The sequence below is a fragment of the Astatotilapia calliptera genome, chromosome 6, assembly GCF_900246225.1.
Source record: "Astatotilapia calliptera chromosome 6, fAstCal1.2, whole genome shotgun sequence".
NCBI classification, from domain to species: domain Eukaryota; kingdom Metazoa; phylum Chordata; class Actinopteri; order Cichliformes; family Cichlidae; genus Astatotilapia; species Astatotilapia calliptera.
In genome coordinates, this window is record NC_039307.1 from 24119343 (window position 1) to 24135952 (window position 16610).

General features: G+C 39.0%; 1 protein-coding gene and 1 pseudogene across 1 annotated transcript; both read right to left on the reverse strand.

Moving 5' to 3' along the window:
• Window positions 1-7: 7 nt before the first annotated feature.
• Window positions 8-6656, reverse strand: LOC113024303 (caspase-6-like). The gene is made up of 8 exons (XM_026171239.1): window positions 6554-6656; window positions 6231-6275; window positions 4623-4665; window positions 4383-4526; window positions 3693-3769; window positions 3334-3509; window positions 2775-2916; window positions 8-2300 (listed from the first exon to the last, which is right to left on the reverse strand). Exons 1-8 carry the CDS (start codon window positions 6582-6584, stop codon window positions 2065-2067), a joined length of 894 nt encoding a protein of 297 aa, XP_026027024.1. The 5' UTR covers window positions 6585-6656; the 3' UTR covers window positions 8-2064.
• Window positions 6657-9169: 2513 nt separating this feature from the next.
• On the reverse strand, window positions 9170-13781 carry LOC113023307 (caspase-6-like; annotated as a pseudogene).
• Between the last annotated feature and the right edge of the window lie 2829 nt (window positions 13782-16610).

Consider the following 16610-nt stretch of genomic DNA (forward strand, 5'->3'; position numbering starts at 1 on the left):
AATGAAGATTTTTATAAAACACCTTTTTATTGAGGGCAAGTAAAGTAACTAAAGTATGACCACAAACATACAGCATTGTTGTTTATTCTGGCGTATTCACCCACCCACGCCACACACACCCACGCCACACACAGTTTTAGGTCCAAAGTACAACTTTAAAGAACACACCCTCCTCCCTGAGGTACTTTTCACACTGGTATTGTCGTCTAGGTGCAAATATGCAGGAGTAAATGTACTATAAATTACTGACACATAAAGAACATGAAATCCCTTTGTAAAGCAGTAAGGCTTAAGGAAACACACTGTTTATGTAGTGCTTGGACAGTTTGTTAAAGTGTTGGCTACTTGAGGCTTATAGTGAGATAATGAAACTGATGAGTAGGAGCATTCCACCGGAAAATTCCAGCTAAGAACTAAGAAATTCCAGTTTTAAGTGGAATGCACTGCATGTCGCCTATTTCTGAAGATGAACTGGAAAATATTTGTCTGGCTGAAAAAAAAAAATCCTCAAAAACCCGTGAAACAGACTCCCTGAGTTTTCAAGCTTCAAGGTGATAAGCTCTGTGTACAAGGCCGCTGTAAACTATGTGCTTTGAACTTGTTATAAAAGAAGGCAAACTGAACGCACTGCCGTGCAGTAAGGCATCGTTCTGTACTACTAAAGTTATTTCAGTAGTTTTACGAAGCAGCCACAAAAGACTGATTCATAACCATCATAATTTGAATACAGATGGGTTGTAATCCACATGGACGGGGATAGAAAAAAATAACAGGAATACCAAATTTAACACAGCTACGCCATCAATGGCAGTATTTAAACGATGACAGTAGTTTTAATGTTGCCTGTTTTGGCAAATTTGTGGCCTTTTACACACCCCTGTCCCCCAGAACAAAACATCTCTGCTAGTTTTCCTCTGGCCTGTAGTGCCTTTTCTTCATTTCCAGCTCCAGGCATGTCTGCCTTCTCTTTTATATCATAAAATTAAATGTCAGTTGTCTCATTATGCTTAAAGGACTAAAACCACAAATCACATTTAAAAACTATTTTCTTTGTATGGAATTAAATCTGATCATCAAAAAAAATGTGTGGCCATCTGTCAGTGAAGCTCAGCCATTAACTTGAACATCCTGGCATTCCCACATGAACTCTTTTTAATACTCAGGAAATAATTCCTGAAAGTGGACATCTGAGAAATATATTTCTGGGTCCTTATGTTTTACGAGATAAGTGCCATTTAGTTGTGTTAAATTCAAGCAGAGTGGTCGTTTCAACAGCTGATATCACCAAACTCTGTAATTAATTCATTACTAACGCAGTCAAGATGGATAGACACAACTACAGGCCTGAGGTATATACAACTGATTTTCAGTTGGATGTTCTCTATAAACTCATTAGATCTTGTTATATTTTGTGTCATAAGCAGCTTAGTCAGACTGGCAACCTGTCCTGGGTGTGCCCTGCCTCTCGACCTATGGCAGCTGGCCCTGACAACCCTGAATTGGATAAACAGGAGAGGATGGATGGATGGATGGATGGATGGATGGATGGATGGATGGATATTCAACTTAGTCAGAAGACAGCCACAGTTGTGCTCGCTAAGTAAAACAGCATCTCTATTTCCAACAACAGTTCAAATATCAGTTACTGTAGGGGTTGTTGGGTTAGACTCCATTATAATCCCAACTATTGGTTTGCATTCAGAGATAACTGGGAAAGTCTGACCAAGATTAAAGAGTTCATTTGTTTGTTTGTTTTAATCTTCTGGAAACCACGTTTTCACTGTTTAGTTATTTAAATTTTTGCCATAAGAACAACACTAATTCTTTGCCAAAGAAACATGTTTTACATATGACCCCCATAGAGCCTAACAGGCGCTGAATGAAGCAATAAACTGCATTAGATGGTCACTTTGCATGTGTTCATATTCAGATGGTGATGCAGAAAATTATATACATTTAGTCATAATCTGGTGCCAAGTGTAAATTCCTGTTTAGAAGCCCTATCTAGTTAAAAAAAAAAAACCCACATAAACCCGCTTATTGAAAGACTGAGGTGTGACAGTGTTACTTTTTTGGTCGGAAGTAAAGTTTCTTGGTGAGCATTGAAGCAAAACAAGGTACTTGCTTCTTCCCGATAGCGTGTAGGTCACGAGCTCTCAGAACACTCCTCATGGACACTTTTCTATTGACCAGCGTGAGTAACTCTGTGAATTCCAGGGTATCACCATGCTTTTGGAGCAATTCACACAGATCTTGGATATACCAGGAGCCATTGATAGTCTCCCGGTGTGAGTAATAACCTAAAAAATATTGAAAAGAAAAGTTAATATGGAAGGTGAAGAAAATGCAAATGGAAGAAGTATGGATTTTTAGAAAGCTATGAAATGTTAAATGCTTTACACCAGGATTTATAGTGGCTCAATTGTACTGTTTTATTAAGAAAAATAAACCTATTTAGGCACTGGTCCAGCTCTTGATCACCGATAAATGAGCTTAGACATATAAATACAAATACACAAACAGTGTATAACACTAGCTGGACAGTTTGTGACACTGTAATCATGTGTCACTGGTAGCCAAGTGGAGACATTTTAGCTTTATATTATTATTAATTATATTAAACAGAAGAAACTATTAGATGTATTTGAGGATACAATTATTCTAACATCACATATCTACCCTATGATTAAAAATACACTCAGTTCAGTGTCTTTGATATTTCCTCTGAGCCCAAATAAAAAGCAAAAGGTTCAGTCAAATCCCAGAAGACTCACCTTCAGCCACAGAATAGCACATGATGAAATCAGCCCCAGCAGGGAGCGTGTGTATGGCACTGGCATCCACAAACACCTCTACTTTGCTATCCACTGCATCAGCAGGGGTAACTGGATCGTCATGTTTTTCTCCTCGACATGCCTGGAGATGGATGGATGGAGCATTAAACTAAGGTGATGCAGCAAGTTAACATGCTCTAGTACAGCGGTCTCCAACCTTTTTTGCGCCATGGACCGGTTTATGCCCGACAATATTTTCACGGACCGGCCTTTAAGGTGTCGCGGATAAATACAACAAAATAAAACTAGTACCGGTACCGAAAAAAAGAAGATTTATTCATAACACACGTGAAAAGACCCAGGAAAACCGAGTTAACGATAAAAACGATAACAAAATAACGCTGAAAACCGATAAAAACCCTGAAAACCATACATTTCACACCTGAGCCTCAACTCTCGCGGCCCTGTACCAAACGACTCACGGACCAGTAACGGTCCGAGGCCCGGGGGTCGGGGACCGCTGCTCTAATAGACTTGACTGATTTCGGCTAGTGTGTACCTGTATTACGAAGATCTTTGGCTTTCCAACAAGGTCCTGGCACTTGTCTCCCTTGAACTTGGACGTGATCTCCTGGATACTGATTTTTCCATCGTAGCAATAAACATGGTTATCCTCTCCGTGGCTCAGGAAGGCGAGGAAAAAGCAATCAGCATCTGAGTGATCTTCCTCCGCAGCTAGTGGGACAAAAAGTACTTGTTATACTTGCAGCTGTATGTTGGATTTGAGACAGATATGTTTGCAGGAGAGCAAAGAGTTATGGGAGAAATCAAACTACGGTGATGATTTTCTTGATGATTTTTATGTCCATCTTGGATGCATGCTGGTCATTTGAGAGTTACAAGTGATTATGTGGGTACCTTTGGCGATTTCATCTAGGACTGCCTCCTGCTTGTAGTTATCATAACACCTCACTTCAAAGTTTAGGTCCTTCAATCTGAACAGAAAGTGAAAATGAGTTGATTATTTTAACAGATCAAGGACCAAAAATAATTTTATTGTTCTTTATTAGCAATATAAATTCCTTAGACAAGGGTTTGTTTGGATCAGGATTGATTGGACCTTTTTCAGAGTCCTATAAATTTCAATGCCTCAATATTTCTGCTTCTGCAGACACTCCAAAGCATCAGCTATTACCACCCCAGGAGAGACGGTCATAGGATTCTTTCTAAAATCCAAAACCATCTCTTCAGTTGTTGATGCAGTGGGAATAACTTGGACCAGTGTGAAATCAACCTCTATAGGGCCACGATCACAGTCTGTAGTGGGGATTGTGATCAGGGTCATCACTATTCAGGAGAGAAACAATCACAGAGTTCTCTGTGAACTTAAAAATATAGCGCACATATTGTCCTTGGCACTCCCTGGTGCACCGCAGTGAAATAACTCAGCCTCAGGGCAATCCAACAGAGAACAGAATAACATTTAATAACCAGGAAAAAAACATTTGAAATTCTTACACGATATTACCACAGAATAGATCTAAACCTGCCATGAAAGCGTGGGCTAATGCAATTTCCTTTTCTTAAGCAGGTAGCTAGAAGTTGTACCTTTTCTCCAAATTGTAACGATCAGCATTGGTTCCATTTCTGTCATTCAAGCCCAGGCGCCAGAAGAAGCGCTCCTGATTAAAGATGAGTGCAAGACCTCGTCGTTTGTTGCCCATCTTGTACTCCTCTGCAGGATCCAGGTAGCTGAATATCGAGTGAAAATTGGGCACATGAATACAGCGCAATAATCTAAGTGAGAATTTCAAGTAACAGCCACAAAACGTGGAAGTAAGAATTTACCTTCTGATGAAGGAGTCGGTCTCTGTTTGGTTTTCCGTGCATACTATTGAAAAGCACATGCATAAATAACCAGTGCAATAACTACAAAATAATAATGCTGTAGCAAGTCTTGCTTTATGCTTATCCAAGTTTTGCAACATGCCAGTGTTAATGATAAACATGATATTGGAAAGAAAGTAGTAACACATGTATGACAATATCCTACATCGTACTGTGCCAGTAACTACCTGCTTAATGCGCCAGTAAGAGTGTTAGAATAAACCGAGCACAGACGACAACCGTGATATTTTAAAATCTCAGTACTGCATCAATAATGCACTTGACAATATCATAGTTGTGTAATTGTTCCTTTTCTTCAGGCTGTCCTCACTAACTCCACACGCAAACGTCTTAAAATAATTAAGATGAATTTGACCATTAACATATTTCTAATATCCTGTTAATACAGGAAATTAGGTTTCTTAATATTGTAATTGAGAAACATTTTGTGTAGTGAAAATCAATTCAAGTCAATTCAATTTATACTTATAAATACTTATAAATATATTTATACATTTATTTATACAGAGCTAAATAACAACAACAGTTGCCTTAATGTGTTTTATACTGTGAGGACCCTACGGTATTCAGGAGAAAGCGTCAACAATCAAATTATCTTTTATGAGGAAGCACTTTTGAGTGGTGGGAAGGAAGAACTCCCTTGTAACAGAAAGAAACCTCCAGCAGAAACAGGCACAGGGAGGAGCCACCCTCAACCTCATCCTCCAACCATGCGGGAAAAGGAAAAAGAAAACACAGCAGAGGACTTATCCATAGCAGGATTTAGCTTTTCAGACTTTTGTTTTTGTTTAAGAGTACAGCTACAAGTGCTGCTAGTGTGGGGGTCAAGCAGCCATTGTTCCATCCGCTCAAAGTCCTGACAGCTGTCAATGGCTGAGTGACGGGTGGAGAAACATAGCAAAGGCTGCTAAAAGAACAAAGCCCAAGAGGAACAGCTCTATTCTCCACCCTACAGATACATAGGGCATAGTATTTGTGCAAATGAGGTAGAATGGGTGTATTTGAAGGTAAAAGGTTATTTGAGGTGACTGTTGTTGGTTCTATGTAAATAAACCTTTGTTAAAGTGAATCCGTGAGGGCGATTTGCTCATTTTTATTTCCATAACCTGGCTCTGAGGCAATCTTTACCATCACTTTAGATGTTTTGCTTTTGTTATTAGTTACTCACATATATAAATAAACTCACAGCTGAATACAAAACAAGCAAGCAACAAAAACTCTGGAAGTGCACCTGGAAGTCCAACACTGATAATTAGGAGAAAAAATGTTGGGTATAAAGCAGCCATAAAGCAGCTTCCTAACCTGGACTGAGGGGTACAGCTATGAAAGCGATAGTAAAAATCTTTGAGCTGATGATTAATCACACGCTGTTTTACATGCCCTGTTTGTTTCACCAGCCACCAAACATTACTTTTATTACATTGTTTGTACAATTTTACAGCTTTTAGTGTTTCACTTTTTGCTTTTGGTATGAGCAAGTACTTTGTCGTTCATGTTTTAAAATTTTTTTTTAGAATTTTTATATACTTCACGGTAGGAAATACTCACCTTGCTTGCTTTCACCTGTTGGTTTGCTGTCTGTGGCAACACTTCCTAAGAAAGTCAGAGAAGGAGGAGCAGTGAAGTCCCGACTTCATTGCTATTACATTAAAAAAAAAACTGATACACTTTGTACTAACGTGGTGACTGACGTAAATAAACGCTTATAGTAAATGTGTGACAGCATTTATAATAGAGCATACCAAACAGTTTAAAATACATTGAGCTCAGGGTAGATCGAAACTTAGTAGCGTTGCACGTATTGTTCGGCTTTCAAATTAACAGGTCACCTGTCTGTTTCTAATTTTTTTTAAAAAATGCAAATTTATTACCTCCGCAGTCGTCTTTTTGCTTGTCAGACATGTTCACGATTCGTCTTTTTTTTCGGACTAACGCCGTGAGAAGAAAACCTCACCGTCGTAGAGCCCACCCTAAAAAGAGTTTAGGGTGTGGTTCCGCCCACCGTAATCTCATTGGCTCGGATTTTCACCTATTGGCTCTCGCATCTGTCATTCAAAGATTTAAAGACTAGTATTTCCGTGTTTGCAACATTGCAACAAGTTCAGGCAACTACCAAATCACGAACAACGACAAGAGCATGAGAAGAAAGTAAAAGATTAAGTGGACTAAAAGCCTAATCCAGATTTATGTTACGAGCCTCATCTCATACATGACTAAAAACATAAAGTACACTTCATTGTTCTTGAGACATTTAAAGGTCCACGTATTTATAAACGAATGACAGGTAACAAATTAAAAAGATGCTTCTACAAGTCACAGCTTTACCATCGCATTCAGTTACATTCAGTTACATTTGGGCGATTGTGGCTCAAGAGTTGGGAGTTCGCCTTGTAATCGGAAGGTTGCCGGTTCGAGCCCCGGCTTGGACAGTCTCGGTCGTTGTGTCCTTGGGCAAGACACTTCACCCGTTGCCTACTGGTGGTGGTCAGAGGGCCCGGTGGCGCCAGTGTCCGGCAGCCTCGCCTCTGTCAGTGCGCCCCAGGGTGGCTGTGGCTACAATGTAGCTTGCTATCGCCAGTGTGTGAATGTGTGTGTGAATGGGTGGATGACTGGATATGTAAAGCGCTTTGGGGTCCTTAGGGACTAGTAAAGCGCTATATAAATACAGGCCATTTACCATTTTACCATTTACATTCTGTGGAAGGGCAGGGGGGGGATGTGCTAACACTGCCAACTCATCATATGTTCCGTTTTTCTCATGGTATAAGGAAGTGGATACTGACCGCCTTATTTTACTGTGTTTTGTAATAATGTCCTGTTTGGCAGTTTTAGGAGATATGGGGAAATTATATTGGAAATATGTTAAATGAAGCTCTGTTTCCCTCTGTTGGAAACGGTATGCATAACAACACATAATCACTTTCACGTCAATACACAAACACACATTATAATTTCCGATATTATCTTTAGACTACAGCAAAGTTATATATCTTTATTCGTACAGTAATCATATGAAGATTGCATCATTTTCTGTGATGTAAGTTTCAGTAACACCTTTAATATTACTAATTACAGTAATTAAAACATTAATTGAAAAAAATATAAACTCAGCTCGAACACTGGGGAAACAAGGAAGAGGAACAATGGGCAAATTACTACACTATGACAAGTACAGGCATTACTAATGGCATGAAATGAATGTTTCCCCAAGTCTGTTTGAATTGGTTGTATTTTGAATGAATTTGTTTGGACAAATAAAGGATGCGCACACACTTTCTGTCACAAAAACAATGGAGATTTTTATTTAAAACAAAATTAACGATGGCAAAGCCATAACTAAAATCTCATTGGTTCACAAAGTATGACCAAAGTCTGTGTGCAATTTGGTGTATTTTCTTTTTTCTTCACAGGGATCATGACTACAAGTGTTTTTGACTAGAGTAGAAAAAACACAGCCTCTTACTTTTCACGCTAGTGTGATCACTAAGGTGCAAATACACATTAGTACATGTACCATAAACTGCTGACAGGTCATTAATTCCATTCCTCAAGTAGTAAGCTTGAGGAAACACTCTGATTGTGAAGTGCTTGGACAAGTTGTAAGTGTTACTGGCACCCTGAGGCTTAGAGTGAGAAAAGTAAGAATGAAACTGATGAGTACAAAAACCAATTTTCTGATTGCTAAGCTATCACGTCATGTGCCTCTCATGATAAGTTGGGAAACAACTGGCTGTTGACACTAAGCAAACCAGATGCTAGTTGATCAGTTTCTCAGACACCATCTGTAGAAATGTGTGCCTCCTCTTTGACATAATGTAACTAAATGCCAGTTTGTGATGCCTAAATAGTAATATGAAGAATTACATTTAAAAACTATTTTAATTCTATGGAATTAAATCGGACAACCAAGAGAAAGATGCAGTTAGTTTCACTACAGCTCAGCTGGCTGGGACACCTTTAACTTGAACATCCCACCATCCTGCCACATGTTGATACATTCTTGCTTCTACAAACAGTTAAAGAGAAAACAGTTCCAAAATTAAACCGTTTCAGTATTTAGAACATCATTTCTGGAAAAAAACATTGCTGCTGGATTTACATTTCATTTAGTTCTGTTAAATTCAAGTAGCGAAACATTTCAACAGCTGATATCACCAAACTGTGTAACTAACAGCAAAGCAATCAAGTGGGGTAAAAAGCAGCCCAAATCTGAATTACATACAACTGTATAAAATCAGTACTTTAAGTGGCTGCTTACTCAGGAGACAGCTATAGTTGTAACCGTTAAGTAAAATAGCATAGATGTACCTCTATAATACATAGATAGTACATCTAGAGGATGTTCCCATGATTTTATAAGAACTCTGTCACTAGAAATATTGAGGATCCTAATTAGCGTTATAAAAGATTTTTGTTTTCTGTGGTGAGATGTTGGTTTTAGTTAAAAAATATAAATCAGCTGATTTAAAGACTGAGGTGAGACATTGTTACTTTTTTGGTCAGAAGTAAAGTTTCTTAGTGAGCATTGAAGCAAAACAAGGCATTTGCTTTTTTTCCCAACAAGCTGTGGGTCACAGGATTTTGGAACGTTCCTCATCGACACTTTTCTGTTGACTAGTGTGAGTAATTCTGTGAATTCAAGGGAGTTGCCATATTTTCGGAGCATCTCACACAGAGCCTGAATGTACCAGGAGCCTTTCTTAGTCTCCCGGAAGGAGTAGTAACCTATCAAATGACAAAAACAGCAAAACATGGCAGGTGGTCTAGTGTGTTTATGATATATCAAATACTTTACACAGGGTTCATAAAGGGTCACTCATATGGTTAAAAAAAATCTGTCCAGCAATTTTTTCACTTCTCCTCTAAGCTGAAGGTTCAGTCTAATCCCAGAAGACTCACCTTCAGCTACAGAAGAGCATATTATAAAATCAGCCCCGGCGGGGAGGGTGCGTATGGCACAGGCATCTGCAAACACCTCCACTATGCCATCCACCGCATCAGCAGGGGTCACTGTAACACCTTCATCAAACAGTTTTCCACGGCATGCCTGGAGATTAAAGATGGACATTGGCATTAACTGGGTGCTGGACTTGATAATAAACATAAGACAGACTGACGACCTCACTTCCTCCGTTACATCCTCACCCATTGTCCTCAACACGGGCTCCCCTCGGGGATGTGTTTTGAGCCTCCTGCTGTACTCTCTACTCCCTTATAACTGCTCAGCCACATTCCCAAGCACCCACGTTGTCAAGTTTGTGGTGGAACTAATTTCCAGCAACTATGAGACAAAGTACAGGTTGCAGGAAGAACATCTGGAGGATTAGTGCCTCTCCATTAATGTTAAGAAAATGAAAGTGGCATTAATGAACTTTTAAAAGAAGCTGCTGAGAGCTCTCTTGCCCCTTATGGCGATCTCCAGCTTCAAGTTCCTGGGTATAAACATCAACAACGGCCTCACCTGAACACCAACTTCAGCAGGCTAATAAAGAAGCCCCACTTGTATCTACTGATGCTCTCCACAGTCCAGTTCAGTGGAGAGCATCCTCACACCTGTGAGTCGTGGAACCTGCTCTGCTGCTGATGGGAAGATTCTACGAGTGTGTGCAGAAACTCAGCAGCACCCTTTCTCTTATCAACTGAAGACATCAACATCAGTTCAGATGTATAAATTCTGCCACACATCAGAGACTTTTCATGTGTGTACCCACACACCACATTACACATTATGGTTTCTATCTTATGTTCATATTTGTACTCACATTTCACTTTCTTGCATTCTTACACTCACTGCTCTTTAAATTGTATTCTTTTTTTCATTGTGTTACTGAGTTTTGCTTGTTTTTGCAGTGCTGTTTCACCAGTACCTCATTACTTAGTGATTCTCATGCATCATCATTTTTTGGGATGACAATAACAGCAGGTTTACATAATCTGATGGACTTGATGACTGTTAACTGCGACCTATTGCATTAACTTTTACTATTCCTTCATTCTTGGTGTTCTCTATCATGCGGCACTGGGTCTGCTATAATCTATGTGCTGCAGTCCATTTTATTGGTGGCTTTCTACTGTGAACATTGTCTGCTGTTCTTATTATATTTGATATTAATGCTCTTAACTGTATTATTTTATTGTTTTTCTGTAAATCACTTTGGTATGCCTAGGCTTTTAATGTGCTCTATAAATAAAGGTTGTTGTTGTTGTTGTTGACTGGGTTGTGTATTTTGCACCTGTATTATAAAGATCTTTGGCTTTCCAACAAGGTCCCGGCAGTTGTCTCCTTTGAACATGGACATCATGTCCTGGATACAAATTTTTCCATCGTAGCAATAAACATGGTTATCCTCTCCGTGACTCAAGAAGGCGAGCAAAAAGCAATCAGCATCTGAGTGATCTTCCTCCGCAGCTGGTGGGACAACAAGTACTTGTTAAACTTGCGGCGAATTGTTGGATTTGACACATATATCTTTGCAGCAGAGCAAAGAGTTATGGGAGAAGTCAAACTTCATGTACATCCTGGATGCATTCCATTTGAGAGTTACAAGTGATTGTGTGGGTACCTTTAGTGATTTCATCTAGGACATCCACCTGCTTGTAGTTATCATAACACCTCACTTCAAACTTTAGATCCTTCAATCTGAACAGAAAGTGAAAATGAGTTGATTAGTTTAACAGATCATCCATCAGTCTATTTAGAATCACCTCTTCACTACAGGACCGACATTATTCTCTACAGTGGGAATTTGTGAAAATATAGCACGTCAAATATTGGTTTTGGCACTAACTGGAGCACAAAGGTGAAATCAGCACCAAGGGGCTTGAGGAGAGACAATAACATTTCATTATCAGGAAAAATCTGTGGAAATTCTCACACATTTTTACCACAGAAAGGAGCTACAGCTGCTAAACAAGTGCTGGCATGTTCTTTAGCACAAAGCTGTGTCAAATACAGTGTTTCCCTTTCTTCAGTAGATAGCTGGGAATTGTACCTTTCCTTCAAGTTGTAACGATCAGCACTGGTTCCAACTCTGTCATTCAAGCCCAGGCGCCCGAAGAACTTCTCCTGATTAAAAATGAGAGCAAGAACTCGTCGTTTGTTACACATCTTGTACTCCTCTGCAGGATCCAAGGAGTTGATTTCAGAAAAAAAAGAGTAATGAATGCAGTGTGTCTGAGTGTTTGGTACCAGATTAAAGCGATAATTTCCAGCTAATAGCCAAAAAAGGTGGAAGTAAGAATTTACCTTCTGATGAAGGAGGTGTTCTCTGTTTGTTTCTCTTTGCATACTATTGAAAAACAAATTCATATTCATAAATAACCAGCGCAATAATTACAAAATAATAATAATACAGAGCCAAGTCCTGCTTTACAACTTATCTAAATATTGATGATTATGATTACCAATGATAACCATTGTATTGAAAAGAACATGGGACGGTATGGACATATTTGTGTATCACCAACCACCTACACACAAACACACACACACATTAAAATAATTGAGCTTGTTGTGACAGTTGTCATTACAGTATTAACAAAAAAAATGGCCAAAAATGCACAGAAATTATTCTACTTCTGTCTCAAATATGGTCATGCAGTTATTGTTCCATCCATTCAGAGTCCTGATAGCTGTTAACAGCTGGGTGATGCATGGTGAAAGATGGCAAAGGCTGCTAAAAGAATAGAGACAGAGAGGGACAGCTTTACTCTACAGATAATATACTGTAGGGTAGACTTAGGGTGGCATGGGTGTATTTGACAGAAGGAATTTCATTTGGTTCAGTTTTTGTTTCTGTTTCTAAAGTTCGTGCCATGGCTGAGCAGCCGGTGTGTTTAAGGAAACGAACCCAAATGCAGACACCGAAGGAGATGGAACTGAGCTGTAAACAAAAAGCGAGCCTTTTATTGTGGCTGATGACATAAATACACAGAATAAGGCAAAAGGCGAATGGGGGCAAAAACTAGACTAAAATCTAAACTGGGCAAACTAAACTGTGATTACTATCATTAAACTATGATAACTACTGACAGGAACATGATCCTGAGCAGGAACATGCAAATAACTATGATGAAAAACCAAGAACATGAACATGACCTGAGCAAACACATGAAAAACGTCTAACCTGATGTGAAGTGAAGGGAAGGAACACAGATGACATTGACTGAATGAAACACAGAGACTAAATACACAACTGGGGAAACAGCTGACACAAATGAACATAACAACATCACAGGGAAAGAGTAAAACTAAACACACTGAACAAAGAAACACAAGAATAAAAAAAATCAGGAAACACGGAGAGACGTAGACATGACAACACAGGCTTGACAACATGAAACACAGACACGAAATACAAGTCATACTGACACAGAAGACAAGAACAGACTCACACAAGGGGACATAGATGAAAACTTAAACTAGAATAACATTCAACTAAATCCTAAATGATAATACTAACACAAGACTTAACATATTTTCAGTATAAGAAATGAAAAATACAAAATGAACATGCTGGGTCACAGGCCCAGCCCCTGACAGCACATTATCATGGTCATAGGCTCTACTTTGAACTGTGTGTTTCATATTTACTCCACACTCATACATATTTTAGTACAAAATGACAGGATGGTGGACAGAATACTGTGGACATCAACATTTGTTGAGATCCACCTTAAAAATCCAGCACAGGTAATTAGATCAATGTCACCCTATTTAATTTGAATTCAGTGTTGACTTTGCCATAATAAAATAATACTTTTTTAAAATTTTGTAACTTTGCACTTTGTTTCACTTGTGCTTTGGTATGAACAAGTATTCTCTCTTCCATATTTCAAAATAAGTTTTCAGTTTATATAAATCACAGTCTGAAATACTCACCTGCCTTATTCTCAGTTTCTACTGTGTCTGTAGCAAAACTTAATGGGAAGGTCATAGAGAACCTGGCACCTGTTGTAGTAACATAGTGATTGCCTTAAGGAAATTAAAAAATTATTAAAGGTGTGACAGCACTTAAACAGGTCAGGTGTCTTTTTTTTAAATAAAGACAAAAATTGTAATTTGTTACCTCCACATTCGTCTTCGTCCCTGTTAGACATGTCCGCAGGTCACCTTGCCTTCGACTGACGCAGAGAGAAAAACACATTTATCTGGTCAAATCATCCTAAAGAGGCATTTTGTAGCCCTGCCCCCAGCTGTCTTTGTTGAATCTGAAGTATTGCCTTCCGTCAAGGATCTGAGTTGTCAGAAATCTCCACCCACGGTCATTCATTCATGTATGCAGATGATGAAAGGTTGCAGTGGTATCACTTTACCACAGATGTCTGTGTTTGGTGATGATTTTGCTACAGAGATGATTGTGAAAGTATAAGTTTATACTGAGCAAACTCAGTTAAGCAGTTTAGTAGCTCAGTGCTTACGATTTCCTACTACTTAAATATTTTTTATTTATTTTCTTCCTATGTTTGATCAACATAGGCTACTGACTGTGAACTACAATAATGGAGAAGTGTTCACAGTTTCAGCTGCTCGAGAGAAGAATGGTGATTGCAGTCCAAAGATTTGTAGATCAACCAGTTGATATACAGAAAGCACAAGATATCGTTGATAACAAATATAGCTGAACGTTAGACCAGCCTTTGTGTGTCCTACAGGAGCTTTCAAGAAATTATTAGGAGTGTAAACCAGACAAGGAGGTGGGAGATGTAGGCTATTTATTTATTTATGATGCTGAGGAGAAGGAAGTAATGTAGATAAGAAAGACTTTTTTGCCACAGTTAAAGATCACCTTTTATCAGTGCATCAGCAACCTTAGACCTGAATAACTAGATCAGGTTGAAAACAACTGTTAAAGTGTAGTGACACAGATTAAATGTAACGTGAATCACATAAGAATGATTATGTTGATTTAATAAACTGCTCTCTCAGTGCCTGCGATCATCCTCTACCAGCAAAGCCTAACTGCTGTTCTTCATCATGGGAGAAATCAAACGTCTGCTTATTGATCAGAAAATAAATATGGTTTTAAATATTAGTTTGATCAAGTTTATTTTGTTATGCATGTTCATGTCATGGATTGTAAACATCTCAGAGAGGAGACGTGCTTGCATCCCAACAAGGATCGCCTAGACAATCTGTAACACTGTGGGTGGACCAGTGTAAATATTAATAGCATCAATACCAACACTGGTACTGGTATGAGATTGATACTAGCACAAAGACTGTTACTTTGATTCTCTCCTCTAAGTTCAGTTTATTGCTCCCGTTCATTTGAAAACAGGTCTGTGCAAACACCCCTCCTCTCACGCTTTGCTCCGCCCCCTCCTCCATGCTCTGCTGTGTTTAGTTGACTGGCAGTCGTGTGACAGTACACAACCCATCTATGGAAAGCAGAATATTTACATCACCCAATGATAGGCAAATTTAGTTCTGTTTCACAGCAGCATTCAGGATGGTAGGTTGTTAGTCTCCCCTGAAAAACTAACCTTTGGAAAAGTCAAGAGGACACTTACCTTTTTACTATCGATCATGAATTCTTACTCAGTGTTTAAATCACAATAAAGACATGAAAAGTGTTTTTGTGGATGATTCAAGTTGTATAGATTTGTGATTAAATCACAAGTTAGATTGTCCGATTATTGTAATCTCAATCTAATGACAGACAGAACGAGCCTGTTGACTTCTTACTCAGTGCAAACACTGGGAAAAGAAGGAAGTAAAACACATAACATACTGGCTACTGGCATTTATCTCATACTGAGTATGACAAGCACGGACTGTTTCCCAGGTCACCTCAGTGGTTTCGACGTGGAAGACACTCATATTTTGAACACTTTGGTGGCATTTTGATTTATTTTGTAGTAATGTCGCCTTCCTGTTTTGCTGTTTGTATTTGATGTGGAGCACCTTGTGATTTTATCTTGCAAGGTGCTGTGAAAAGTAATAAAACTTACTTCTTTGCTGTAAATCAGTTTTGCTTTCATTTAACCTGCTTCTAAACCATTTCAGGACAAATAAGAGAATCCACACACACACACACACACACACACACACACACACACACACAGCAAGAAAACTAATAAAGTAAGAGATTTTATTGAGGGCAAAGCAGTAAGTAAAATCCATAAAATCATTAAAGTAATGCAAAAAAATACACTGTCAATGTGTAAATGCAAATACACATTACAGAACAGAAATTCCCTTTTTTTAAGTACGGTAGTAAGCATCTCCAAATGATGCTGTCCCTCCTCGACTTTTAAAAGAGGTGTTACCTACAGTTGGTCCTTTGGTTCTTGAGCTGGTAAACCATAGTCTGATGTCAGGTGTTGTCCCTAAAGATTTTAAACATGCAGTAGTCAAACCCCTGATTAAAAAACCTGCTCTTAATCCTACGGTTATTGCAAATTACAGGCCTATCTCCAAACTACCTTTTCTTTCCAAAATTCTTGAAAAGGTAGTTTACAGCCAAATAATGGCCTTCCTGGAAAAGCAAAATGTTTTAGAGGTTTTCCAATCTGGTTTTAAACCCTTTCATAGCACTGAATCAGCCCTTTTAAAAGTTTTTAATGACATATTTTTAGCGACTGATGCTGGGGACTGTGTTGTTCTTGTGCTTTTAGATTTGACAGCTGCGTTTGATACCGTGGATCATGCCATTTTATTCTCTCGTTTGGAGCACTGGGTGGGCATTAGGGGCACAGCACTGGAGTGGTTCAGGTCCTACTTGACGGGGCAAACTTTTTGTGTCAGCTTTGGTGACTATGTGTCGTCCTCCGCTCCCCTCTTGTGTGGTGTCCCACAGGGCTCAGTTCTAGGCCCCCTCCTCTTCTCTTTATATCTGCTTCCTCTTGGTTCTGTACTGAGAAAGCACGGCATTGCTTTCCACTTTTATGCTGATGACTGTCAGATCTATGTCCCTCTAAAGAAAA

Excerpts from the sequence above, each read along its gene's own strand:
- LOC113024303 (XM_026171239.1), bottom strand. The coding sequence starts at position 6,584 with ATGTCTGACAAGCAAAAAGACGACTGCGGAG. Across the intron at positions 6,276-6,553 it reads GCAAAAAGACGACTGCGGAG|GAAGTGTTGCCACAGACAGC; the intron begins GTAATAAATTTG and ends TGACTTTCTTAG. Across the intron at positions 3,770-4,382 it reads CGTTACAATTTGGAGAAAAG|ATTGAAGGACCTAAACTTTG; the intron begins GTACAACTTCTA and ends CTTTCTGTTCAG.